Raw genomic sequence first — 13,451 nt, forward strand, 5'->3', positions numbered from 1 at the left:
TCTTTCCTTTCCTCCCCGCCCACTTGCCCTCTGACCCACCCTGCTGGTCCAGCAGTTTAGCTTCGTGCCTTCTCCAGGTGCTTTGTCCCTTCGGCAGCAGCCACAGAGCTGCTACTGGGCCTCTGTGAGGTTTAGACCCCCATGGGGGAGCTGGGTGAGAAGCCCCTTCCTGGGGGTGGGGGGTAGGTCTGACAACGCAGGGGTTACGGCAGTGGCTTGGAGGGGCCGCCCTCGGGCCTGCCCAGGACCAGGCTCCAGCCTGGCCGAGAGAGCATCAGACCACGGGGTGTTGGGGAGCTTTGGGTCCACACCCCAGACCCTGGCCGGTGAGCAGCCCCTTGTAGAGGCTAGTTTCTCCCTCCAACCGAGCCCCCGGCCCATTGCCCTGGTGAAGGGGCAGTGCTAGGCCATGAGGACCCTGGCCCTCCGACGCTTTGATGAAGAGCAGCACGCGGGGAGGCAGGGTCGGTAGCTCTTTTATGGGGGTGAACCTTGCAGGGGACCGAGGGGCAAGGCCCGGGGGCGGCTGGGGGCGGCCGGCAGGCCCCCGTGCGCGCGCAGCGAGGCCACGAAGGCCTCGTCGAAGGTGTCCCGGAGCCTCATGGCCATGGAGTCGGTCCAGAGGCGCTGGTCCGCGGGGCGGCGCCTGCGGGGCAGGTCCCGGAGGTCCCAGCGCCGCAGCCCCTCGGGCAGGCGCCGGGCCCCCGGGCGCGGGCACAGCTCCCGCCGCAGCACCGCCAGGGGCAGGCGGGGCACCGGGAAGAGCCAGTGGCCCGCGGCCGTCTGGATGCAGGCGCCGCCCTCGCCGTCGGGGTGCAGCCGGAGGAAGCCCCGGAGGTCCGGCTCGGGGCCCGGCTCCGGCTGCACCCCCAGGCGCACGCCCTGCGGACCCGCCAGGCACGTTGCGGGCCGCGAGGCCAGGCGCGTGCTGGGGTTCCAGCGCCGGGCCGGGGCCGCCCTCGAGGGGCACCGCGCCAGGTACCTCTCCAGGAGCGACAGCAGCGTCTGCGGGGGGCCGGGGGCCGGCGGGGCGTCGGGGGCCGGCGGGGCGTCGGGGGCCGGCTGGGGGCCGGGGGCCGGCTGGGCGTCGGGGGCCGGCTGGGGGCCGGGGGCCGGCTGGGCGTCGGGGGCCGGCGGGGGGCCGGGGGCCGGCGGGGCGTCGGGGGCCGGCGGGGCGTCGGGGGCCGGCTGGGGGCCGGGGGCCGGCGGGGCGTCGGGGGCCGGCTGGGCGTCGGGGGCCGGCTGGGCGTCGGGGGCCGGCTGGGGGCCGGGGGCCGGCTGGGCGTCGGGGGCCGGCGGGGGGCCGGGGGCCGGCGGGGCGTCGGGGGCCGGCGGGGGGCCGGGGGCCGGCGGGGCGGCCGAGCCGCGGGGCGGCGGCACCTCGGACAGCTCCCGGGAGGAGACCCGCGCCCGGGAGCCCCGGCCCGTGGAGGTCCCGCCCGCGCCCCTTTCCTGGCCGCTCTCCTTCCGGGAGCTGGACCAGGACTCCCCAAAGCGGCTCCAGTGGATGATGGACGAGGAGGAGCGCGAGGGGGGCAGGCTCGGGGGGCTGGCCGGGGTCTGCAGGTCGGAGGGAGACGGGGACTTGGGGGGCGTCTCCTCGCTCACCGCGGGAAGGACGGGGATGTGGGAGCCCAAGCGAGAACCGGGCGCCGCTCTACTCCACGAGCGCAAGGCTCGGCCGGCCGGGGGGCTCCCCGGCGAGAGGAGCGGGCGGGGCGGGGGAGGCCGCTTGGGGGGCTGCGGCTTCCGGCCCAGGAGGACCTTCTTCAGGAGGGACACCTCCTTGGGCCCCGGGGGCTGCGGGATCTTTATTTTGGTAATTCTGCGCAGAGACTTAGCCCGGAGCCATTTGGCGAAGGCCTCTTGGTTCTGCATCTCCTTCTCCTTCTGGAACGACAAGAGGGCACGCATGCTGGGTGGGCAAGGGGCCACCCCTCCTCACCCCCACCTCCCTGTCGGAGACTTTCGGCAGCCCCCTCCGGCGGAATCCGAGTCCCTTCTGTCAGCCAGGCACTGGCCATTAGAAAGGACCAGTCTTCAGAGCAAGGCGGCTGTACTTTCCAAGGAGTTCCATCCGCAACCCACAGGCAGTGCTGGTCCAGTCGCTGGAGACCTGCAAGGAGGGGCGCTCCTCCAGCTCTATATAGGGCTGCCCATTCCACCTGCGTGTCCACAGTCGTGCTATTTGTTAAGACTTTTGTCTTGACGGCAAACCTAAATTTGCTTCTCTGCCTCTTCCCCCAGTGTTCCAGGTTCTGCCCTGTGTGGCCAAAATCTCCCCTGACACTCTTTCAAACCCTTGAAGCATGTTCCACTTCTCCCTCTCTGGTCCCCCAAACCCGGTCCAGACTCCGTTTTGTTAACTGGCCTAAGCTCTTCACCATTTTAGATGCCCTCCTATAAATTCTCTCCTGTTCATCAACTGGCGAATGGTTAGACTATTCCAGTTGAGGGCTGAGCAGGGCAGACCACCAGACCACCACGATCAACCCGGTCTTTCTGAAAACTCTGCCCCTAGATGCAACCCACAATCCCATTATTTTTTTTTGGAGATAACCAACCCCCTATATAGAGCACAAGCTCATGGATCCACTGAAACCCCCAGATCTTTTTCACACACACACACTACTTTCTACCACGCTTTCCTCATTTTGTACCTGTGAAGCTGAGTTTTATTTTGGTGCCAAAGGATTTGACTTTATGCTTATTATCTCCATTGAGTTTCACCTTATACTTTCAGCTCAATGTTCTAACAATTTTATGACCTGGATCTGGATTCTGTCATCCAGTGAATTAACTCTCCCTTCCAATTTTGCATCTCCACACATTTGCTGAGCATCTCGTATATATGTCTTTAGCCAAGACATTGATGATAATGGTAAACCAACCATAGATCCTTGTATACCTGGAGTACTGCACTACAGACCTCCAGTTACATTGACATCAAACTCTTAATGACTACTCTTGAATATTAACTATGCAACTAGTTCTGAGGACATCTGACTGTATGATACCATCTAGCCTGCAACTCCAGCTTTTCTTACAGGAATAGTATTTAATACTCAAATTGAGATAAGCTACATAATGTTCCCCTGATCAACCAGTTTAGGAAATGAGGTTAGTATGACATGATCTGCTCTTGATGAACCTGCTGGCTTTTGGTATCACTGCTTCCCCTTTCTAGGAGGAGACCAACCTTCTCTTTAATGATCTGTCTAGAATTTTCCCAGGAATTGCAATCAAGTTCACTGGCCTAGAGCTTTCAGACATTGATTGCTTCCCCTTTTTTGAATATCGAGACATCTGGCACCTCTCCTGTTTTCCCCAATCTTTCCAATATTATTGACAGGGAGGCTCAGCAATCACACCTGTCATTTCTTTCAGTACCCAAGGATGTGGTGCCAGTGACTTGAATTCCTCAAAGGAAACTGGGAGCTCTCCTACTCTCTTCCTACTTATCTCAGGCATCAGCTCTCTGTTAGCCGTTGTAATTTTGTGATGAGAAGGGTCTTTCTCCTTGCCAGAGAAGATAGAAGCAAAATAAGAATTGCCTTCTTTCTCTTGACATTATTGACCCATCCACCCAGGCAAAGGCCCATCCCTTTTTTTGGTTTTCATTTTTCTCTCAGTATAGCTTTAAAACTCCCAAACCACTTGTCATCACAAGCTTCCCTGACATACTGTAGTCTGAGTTTTAACACTATTTTCACCAGACTGTGCAGTTGCAGGACAATGAAGCTTCTCCCCATTGTGCCCAATGCAGCACTTCCCTTACACAGATTTCTACACCCCACCCTCCCCAATATATTGACCTGGTCTTCCACTGTACTTATCTATTACAATTATCAAAGTTTTTGTCTTATCCCCTTTACTGCATTGTAAGAGATCTTAAAAAATTGAATACATGCCTAATGAGAGACAACTTGTTGGGCCAGGTGGGCTGGCCTCCAGGCTGAAATGACCCTCAGTTGCTGCTTTACATAGATAAAGGGGATTTCTTTTCCCTTTATCAATGAAGTCACAGCTCTGAACCCTCTATGCCACTACCACTAAAAAACAAAAAATGTGCCACACACTGTGTTTAGAAAGGTAAACATAACAAGAAGTTCCTACCCTAATCTACAGACATCAGTAAATGACTCCATTCTAGGCCCAACCTCTTAGGTGCTGGGGAGGGAGAGAGAAAGGAGGGCTGGCTCAGGGGCAAACTATTTCAGAAGAAGGGAACTTCTGATGGGACTTACAGAGTAGATCCTGGTTGTGAAATGAGTCTGAGCTTTAGAGTCAGAGGACCAAGGTTCTCATTCTTTTTATTACCTATTTGACCTTGGACAAGTCATTGAACTTTTCTTTAGTTTTTGAGGAGCAGCTGGGGCCACCACAGTAGATTAAGCACTCTGCCTGAACTCAGGAAGACCTGAATTCAAATCTAGCCTCAGACAGTCAGACAAATGATCTTGGGCAAACCACGTAACCCTGTTTGTCTCAGGTTCCTCATCTGCAAATGAACTGGAGAAGGAAATGGCAATATCTTTGCCAAGAAAACCCCAAAAGGGGAAGAGTTGAATATGACTGAGCAACAGGTAAATCTCACCTCTAGTTCCCAAACACATTAAATTCATTTTCCTATAGACACATCAAGGACTTCACAATCATGGCTTATTGTGTAAATAGTGTCATCGCTCTAGAACTGTTAAGGGACTTCAGAGGTCAACTAATTCATATTTCTCCTCTTCCTATTTAAGAGGTGTGGAAACTTCGGTCTAAGGAACATTAAGTGATGTACCCAAAGCCATACAGGGAAGCATCAGAGATGGGCTCTTCCGTGTTTCCCTCTGTCCTTGACATAGTGACAAGTGCAGTCAATTGATACCTTTTCAATGAATGAATGAACTGAGGGACTGATAACTCTGAGTAGAGGAGCTCATTCTTTTCATGAATTTTCAACCCTCTTTACCATATCATGACTGTGGTCATCCAACTTCTTGAAGACTTCCAAAATGGAGAAATACCTGACTTGGCCTCATATCATCAAGGTGAGTTGGTCTAGTATTAGAAAATGGCTCCTATTCACACAACCATTATTCTGAATTTGTTTCTATCTTCTATGGAAATAAAGTGTAGAAAGTGTGGCTAAGTATTTATGTAGTATCAGAGACAAGAGAAGAAAAGAATGGAAGCTACTAATGGACCCCGAGAATGTGAAAAGGTTAGGCCTATAGGTTTGCTTTGAAGTAATTTTCTCAAGGCACTAAACCAACCGAAGGCCCCAAATTGTCCCAGACTGAATTTGGTTTCCCTAATCAAGTAAGGACAGAAACTCCAGGTCTGAAGGCAAAGGAATTCAATGAGGCCTAAGACCCAATCTGGTTCTTTTGAGACCTACCTCCCCCTAGCCCTTCCTCAATTCCCCTTCCTCATTCCCTCCTATAAGGTGCCAACTACCCACGTATTTGATGGTCCTGCATCTTGTTACCTTCTTTTCAAGGAGGTAATTATTCTGCATGACCAGCCATTCCTTCTTTAAGTGGTTCAGTTGGTCCATTTCTCTTGCCAAGTCTTGCTTGTCCTTTTTCCACATGGCATCCTTCAGGAACCTGCATTTAAGGTGGGCAGAGGTGGGGAGATGGGGTCAGTGTTGTGACACTGGGCCTTGATCTGAAAATCAATTCCCTCTTGCCCTCCAAGATTCTGAACCAGTTGTACCCACCCTAAAGAACAGCTAAGCTCCTTCCCTATCCCCCTACCCTCCTTCATTCATATCTTATCTCATCTTTTTATTTAAAACTTCCTCAGGCCATTTTATAGTAGCCTCTTAATGTGGTTGTTAAATGAAGGTCAAGGTGATATGAATTTTTCTACATACTTTGCTCAGAGGAAGGGCAGAGGGACACTGAAGGGTGAGAATAGAGATGGTTGAATGGCTAGAGAATGGGATGTGGAATCACTGTCCTGCCCTGAGGCAGAGAAGGGGAAGAGAGGAGTCCTGAAACCCTCTCCCAGAGAAGGATTCTTTATGGGAAGGTCAAGACATTTGTCCTCAAGAGTGAAAAGTCTGCTTGTCACCAGTGGACCTCTCCTCTCTGGATCCTTTTCAACTATTTCCTCCACTGGGCCCCTTCAGTTTCAGAATGTGGTCAGAGGAACCAAAGCTGATGTGATGAAGTATGGGCTAGTTAGGTTTGTCCCTTTGAGTTGCTGTTTACTATCCAATTCTTTGGAACCTCATTTGGGGTTTTCCCAGCAAAAATACTGAAGTGGTTTGCCATATCCTTCTCCAGCAAAAATATTCAAAGAGTTGAGTTAATCATCATTGTTTGTGCTCCTCTTCCTAATTAAGGCACTTGGACAAAAAGAACTGATCCTGTGAAGAATCCTGACCTTCTTAAGTCACTCCTCACTTTCTTACTCAGGAGGGGAGAATTCCAATAGGGAACTCAGTTCACTCTTTTGAAGGAAATAAAAGTCATTTTATGTGCTTCATATCCCTGGGGTCATTTTCTTGTGAATTATTCATTATGATCAACCCAAACTTTATCATTATGATTTCCTGCCTGGGAAGAGTATTGATTTTGACTCCAGGAGTTCTGGATCAGTGGTAAGCCTGAGTTGTAAGAGATTCTACAGTACAAGGTTTCCAACACTAATTAAAGCTATAACATTATGGGATGTTACCATCACACTGGTAATTACCATCACACACCCCTTGGGGCTGTCTGACATTGGGCAAATATTTAAATGTCTAAATATTTTGAAATTTGGTAATTAGTTTTATCAGTTATGATTATTAGTGAGGACAATTTCTCTTATAATCTAGACATTGAGAAATTGGAAACTGCCGTTGAAAACTGTGGGAAAATGACAAATTTCTAGGTTTTGCCTATACTAAAAGATGTTCAAAATTTGGCTATGACTTATGAATTTAGGTAAAGATATGTTTAAAGACAAGGCTGGGGGGCAGCTAGGTGGCACAGTGAATAGAGCACTGGCCTTGGAGTCAGGAGTACCTGGGTTCAAATCCAGTCTCAGACACTTAATAATTACCTAGCTGTGTGGCCTTGGGCAAGCCACTTAACCCCATTTGCCTTGCAAAAAACCTAAAAAAAAAAATTGGCATAGTTTCCATTTGGGATAAAAGCTCTCAGGACTATAACTGATTTTAAGATTTGAATTCAGATATTGAATGGATTGTTAAATCAGTTATCCATCATTTGAGACAAAGGCAAAGCAGGTGTAAACAGAGGGAATGTGGTTCTGTACTGTTGTTACAGGTGAATGTCTTGTATCTTTGGTTCAGTTTTCCCATTGTGTTTCTTTTGAAAAGTTTTTTCTACCTGTCTATTCCTGAGTGTAGCTATAAGATGGAATTGTTACTGCATGGTTGGTTGTCAAATAGGATTCTTACATGAAGTCAAACAGAGCTAAGGATTTTTTATCCTCCTGTATATGTATTAAGTCATCAAAGACTAGGGTATCTTGGAAAAGACTGCATAGATATGAAAGATTCATGAAAGCTTCTGGCTTTTCTCTTTATGGACTCCAACATTCATCCCACTCCTACTCATTCTTCTCTTGCTCATTTTTGGCTTGTCTGCTTAACCTTCTTGTAAGATTCATTTCCTCTAGGTTAGAAGCAGTACATCATCATTGGAGCAGCAGCCCTGGAGTGAGGAGGCTAACTGCATCTCAGCTCCCCTCAAATGAGACCCACCAGGGACAGTTCTACATCCCCTTCCAGCAGGAAGCAGACATCTTTATCCAGAAGAAATCTTTGTCCCAAACCCCGTATGAATTTGGGTCAACTATTTGAGGGGGGAAATGAAGGAAAAATGTGAGTTAATCATCCTTCTTTGTCCCTACTTTCCAATTAAGGCACTTGGCCATAATGAAACTAGTCCTGTGAAGAATCCTGCCATTTATAAGTCATTCCCTTTTCCTTCCCAGGGAGGGGAAGAATTCCAATAAGGAACTCAGCTCATTCTTTTGAAGGAAATAAATGTAATTTTATCTCTCATAATTCTGGGTCATTATCTCATGAATTCTTCACTATGCTCAATACAAACTTCAAGTTCATTTTACACATGAGGAAATTGAGTCAAACAAGGTGAAGTGTGGGCACTTCAGGTGAGTGACTTGTCCAACATCACACAGGAGTAAAGCTGAGTGGGCTCAAACCCAAGTATCTCTCCATTCTCACCACACTGCCAGATCCTGGGATGTCAAGACCTAGTATCCCTGGCCTGCCTGGACCTGCTTGCTTCCCCATCTTCCAGCCCCATCTTAGGTTACCTCCCCCCCCCCCACCAACTGGCACTTTGAGAGTCAAATAAGACTCCTATAGTTGAGATCCATTTGAATCTTCTCAAATTCCTGCTTCCTCAAGGTTCCTACCCCCAGGATTTAGCAAAAATTGTTTCAGGACTCCTGAGTTTGTCCCCTTTGAATTTCTTCCCAATCTCCAAGGCCAGTTCAGACAGAACTTCCTGTCTCAAGCTGTCCTTGCTTCTTCCTCCCTCTTCAACTCATTCTCTTCCTGCTGTTGTTACCCAGAACAAGACCCTCATTTTTGGTGACTTTTATATCTTTCCAAAGCCTAGAACTGGAGACCTTATATAGTAGGCACTTCAAATGATCAAGAAATAAATGAGGGGGTGGCTAGGTGGTGCAGTGGATAGAGCACAGGTGAGGTAGAGTGCTCAGCAGCTGTAGGTGTTTCACACGGATTGAAAAGATAAGCTAGAACTCCAGAGTAGTGCTTTAGCTTCTTTGGAATTTTATTTTCCAATACCTTAAATGGGGGGCCATTAAGAATTCTGTGAATGGCGGTGGCTAGGTGGCACCAGCCCTGGAGTCAGGAGTACCTGAGTTCAAATTCGGCCTCGGACACTTAATAATTACCCAGCTGTGTGGCCTTGGGCAAGCCACTTAACCCCATTTGCCTTGCAAAAACAAAAAAAAAAAAAACCCAAAACCAAAAATAAACCAACCTAAAAAAAAGAAATGAGAGGCAAGGTGGTAAAGCAGAGGACTTGGGCTGAGCAAAGACTGGCTCTAATGTAATCTGGGACAAGCTACTGAACATCTCTAAAATGAGGGGGTTAGATTTACTGTCCCCAAGATCGTTTTCCAGCTCTAATTTTAGGATCCTATGAATATTTTCTCCTGCATAGGAGTCAGAAAAACTCAGTTTATAAGTAACTCCTATACCCTAATTGGAAAAGGAAAGCCCTGGGTTTGATCATCCATTGGAAATCTGCTCAAATGAGCTAAAGGGAGAATTACAGGAACTAAGGTCAGAGAGCTGGCAGGTTCCATTCATCCTTCCCAGTCCCCAGCCAAGGATTTCTTCTAAGTCAGGATGAGGGTTGGGGGAAAGGGACCCATTATGTTTTATCCCATTTTCTGCCCTCTCAGCTCTTTGTTGGGGAATAGGCTCTTACCGGGCACACTTTCGGTGGTTCCATATCCTGGAGAGGTCAATGCTCTTCTGGTTGAAATTGTCCAGGGCATGTACATCAGCTCCACCCTTCACCAGGACCTTTAGGCATTCCAGCATGCCCATCTTGGCTGCCAGGTGCAGGGGGGTAAGGCCATTTCGATTCCGGCTACAAGCAGCATTCCAGGGAAGGAATTAGTAACAGAAAGAACATGAGACTTGATGTGTCACCCCCCGCCTTTACTGGCCTCAATTCCTTAATCTGTAAAATGAGCATAATCTAACTGTTGCCTTGCCTACCTCTCTCTAGGCTATCTGAAGTTATTTGACCCTATTTAAATAGGGTCAAATACAAAGATCGTTACTGAGAAGGTCAAGAGGAGAACAGACGTAAATCAAAGTCATCATACCAGCTCATTATAGGGGTTCTTACTCTAGGATTCCCCCCGTCTTACTCCAAATTTATTTTCATCGCCCTCTTAGGTGCAGTTTAGCTTTTCTTTCAATCTTTCAAAGACATGATTTAGAAAAGGGGTTCACAGGTTTCACTAGGTTGCCCCAAAGGTCCAGGATATTCCCTGCCTCCTCCTTGATTGGATTTAATATGTTTATTTTCAAGGTGGAGAAACCAAAGTCCACAGAGGGAAAGGCACTCTCTTCAAAGTCACACCAGAAAACTGGTGACAGGAGCAGGTCTTCCAAATCTCTCCTGGCTATAGTATCTGATTCCATAATTAACACTAGTGTGACCATAGACAAGTCTTTTCTCTCTCTAAGCCTCAGTTTGCTCATTTGTAAAATGGGAATAGGAATATTTGTAATACTCTTTATTGGGAGGATATGAGGAAAGGACTTTTGAAAAGTTATAGAAATGGGGATTATGATGATTATATTTGGGGGGGAGGGAAGATAGACTCATCATTTCATCTGCATGAGGGAAGTGTGAAAATATTGTTCCCTAGTCCAACCTGCAACTTTCTCTCAGTCATAGAGTTTTGCCAGGATCACATTAGACAGTCTGGGTCTAAGGTGAGATGTAGGCCCATGTGATCCTGACTTGAAGACTGGTCCCCTATTAGCCAGGCTATCTCTGAGGGTGTGTGGGCAGTGGCCAGGAGCCTTGGCACTCACACATTAACTGAAGCTCCTTGATCCAGAAGGTACTGAATACACTTAAGGGACAGGGTTGGATTATCCTTGTTAAGGGCCAGATGAAGGGGAGTCAAGCTCCTGGTTGTGGTAATATCCAAGGGGAACTTGTACTTCTCCACAAGCACTTTCATGCAGTCCAGGTTGCCATGTTCAGTTGCCAGGTGGAGGGCTGTGTAGCCCTGGGGGAGGGGTGGGAGGGAGGGCCAAGAAGAAGGGAGGAAGGATATAGTTGAGATGCATCTTTCCATCCTCTTGAAGCAGTCATCCACTCCTGTATTGTTTCCCCATGTGCCTAACCTCCTTTCCTAACTCCCTTAGGGACTTACCCACTCTTTCTCACTCCCTCTCTACTCCTCTTTCCCTCTTCCCCTTCCCCTCCTCCTCTTCCTCTTTTCCCACTCGCTTCTTCTCTCCCTCTCCCTCTCTCCTTCCCCTTCTCTCCTTTTCCCTCCTCCTCCCCCTCCCTCTTCCCATCTCCTCTTTTCCTCTTCTCTCCCTGCTCCTCCCTCCCTCCCTCTCTTCCTCCCCCGCTTTCCTCCTCTTCCTCCCCTTTCTCCTTCCTTCTCCTCCTCCCTCTTCTCTCCCCTCGGTTTCCCCCGCCAGTCGCTGCCCCGCACTACTCTCCAGGGACTGACAGAGAGCCCGGGGGCCTTCTTTCTATTTCTAAGAAATGTGCCTATGGGCGTTGGATATCAGGACAGCCTCTGGCTCAGCGGACTAAGCACAGGGGCTGTGCCCGCCCTCGGCAGCCTGGGGTCCCCGACGGGCCGGAGGGGCCCGGGCAGCGGCTTCTCCGGCTGCTTCCCAGAGTGCCGGCGGGTCGCACCCGCTGGTCCGAGGCGATGCTCTTTCTCTTCTTCAGACTGTTATGCAGCCATGCCAGGTTGCCCACCGAGGCGGCCAGCAGCTCCTGGGCTTGGGAAGTCCTGTGATGGCTGGGAGAGGAGGAGAGGGGGAATCTGGGAGCCCCTGGCCGGGAGCAGGGTCGGGGAAGGCTGGAGGTGGGCGAGGGAGGCGATGGGCAGCGCAGCCCCGGGGGAGGGGGTGACTCCAAGGTGAATGAGGCTGGACCTGGAGGGGTACGGACGGGGCCAATCAGGAAGAGGTGACTGGAGATGGGCGGTGGAGCTGGGGGGCGAGGCTCGGAGACTGAGACGAGGTCAGGAGGAAGGCTGGACCACTGGAGGGGAGGGGAGCTGGGGGAGAGGTGTGGCTGCGCGTCTGCCTTCAGGGCCGCCCCCAGGTCTCCCCCCCGCACCCCCAATCCCCCAGCTGGCCCGCAGAGCCGTGCGATCCTTTCCACAACCTGGGGGGAAGCGCAGCATCATGCCCATTTTACAGAAGCTGAAGCGAAGACTGAGGCATCCAAACTCCCCCGCCCCCCTTTATCCTGGTCGCGCCTCTTCGCCACCAGCTCCCTCCCTTGGCACACCCACCCGGCCCGGCCCCATCCATCCTGCCCCGCCCCGCTCCTTTTAATCCGCCCTCCTCCCGGCTTCTGGCCGGACCGCCCCCCCTCAAACTCTGCAATCCGAGCCAAGCCAATCCCACGTACTTGGTATCGAATGAGGCCCCCCGCATCTCTCCAGGACCCGCCCCCTCTCTCCCCCCCTTCCACTCTCTCTCCTAGACCCCCCCCCGTTTCTTCTTTCATCTCCCCTCCTCCTCCCTCATTCTCTCTCTCTCTCTCTCTCTCTCTCCTCGACCCACTTCTCTCTGGTTTCTTCTTTCACCCCTCTCTCCTGGGCCCCTTCCCCCCCCCGCTGGCCCTCTCTAACCAAGCCCCTCCCTCTCACTTTTCGGCCTCTTCTCTGACACTCGAGCCTGCCCACGCCCCTCCCCCTCCCCTCCCCACCTCTGTCGGGGGAGCTGGGGAAGGGCTGCAGCGTTCCCGTCCTGCAGGTCCCCAGGGTGGCTAGGAGGGCCAGGGCTCCCTTCCCTATCCCGCATCGTCCTCCCTGCAGCCCTACCTGCTGGCGGTGGACTGTCCCCGACCTGAGAAAAAGATCTTGGCGGCCCCCAAGGGCCTCCCCAGCTCAAATGGCTCCATGAGGGCCGGCACAGCTTCCTTCCCAAAGAATACTCAGGTGGTCGGACCCGAATCGTGTGTGTGTGTGGGGGGGCTCCTGAACCACGCGGGACCATTCTGGCCCTTGGTTAAGGCGGTGGGCGCAGACCGACGTGCAGGTGGGTTGCTTCTGCATCGCCAGCTGAACCCAAGTCCCGTCGGCCAATGGGGAGGCCCACAGGGAGGGCACCCACCGGCGCCCGCTGCGGCCTCACAGCCGGGACCATCAATAGCAGCCTCGGAACTCGAGCTTTTCGGGGACAAACTCGGCAAGGGACGGGGATCGTCTTTCAGGGCGCCTCCAGGTGGCCCGTGTGCCGGCCGGGGCCTCGGGCTGAACGAGAGGGAGTTCCTGATGTGGGCGACCTGGAAGACCCTCAAGGCCTGCCCTCGCATTCCTCAGGCCCACCTTGCCCTCCCTCCTGGGAGAGGGGGCCCAGATGGAGGGGGAGAAGCGGGGATCCATGTCCCAGAGCCCACAATCATCAGTTCAGGGGAGTTGGGACTGCAGTGGGAAGGGAGCGACTCGGGTCATATAGTGGTAGGGATAGGTTAGACAAGGGAAGGCAACACCCCCAATCCCTACCTTCATGGCACTTCCCGTCCAAGAGCTGCGACCGCGTGCGAATAGCTAGGAAACAAGAGGTCACCCCTGGTCGAAGACTGGGTTGGTCTGTGACGAGGGAGAGAGTGGAAGGCTAGTTTGATTAGGTCACAGTACCTAGTCATCCAGTCTCCTCCCCGATTAGGTCACAGTACCTTGTCATCCAGTCTCCTCCCCTCTCGGGACCT

At 51.8% G+C, this 13,451-nt stretch overlaps 1 protein-coding gene across 1 annotated transcript; it reads right to left on the minus strand.

Moving 5' to 3' along the window:
• Positions 1-2: 2 nt before the first annotated feature.
• On the minus strand, positions 3-13,188 carry ANKRD53 (ankyrin repeat domain 53). The gene is made up of 6 exons (XM_074231075.1): positions 12,562-13,188; positions 11,418-11,662; positions 10,571-10,770; positions 9,444-9,608; positions 5,480-5,600; positions 3-1,890 (listed from the first exon to the last, which is right to left on the minus strand). Exons 1-6 carry the CDS (start codon positions 12,734-12,736, stop codon positions 478-480), a joined length of 2,319 nt encoding a protein of 772 aa, XP_074087176.1. The 5' UTR covers positions 12,737-13,188; the 3' UTR covers positions 3-477.
• Positions 13,189-13,451: the final 263 nt, after the last annotated feature.

This window comes from Macrotis lagotis, chromosome 1 (assembly GCF_037893015.1).
Source record: "Macrotis lagotis isolate mMagLag1 chromosome 1, bilby.v1.9.chrom.fasta, whole genome shotgun sequence".
In the NCBI taxonomy this organism is placed as follows: Eukaryota; Metazoa; Chordata; class Mammalia; order Peramelemorphia; family Peramelidae; genus Macrotis; species Macrotis lagotis.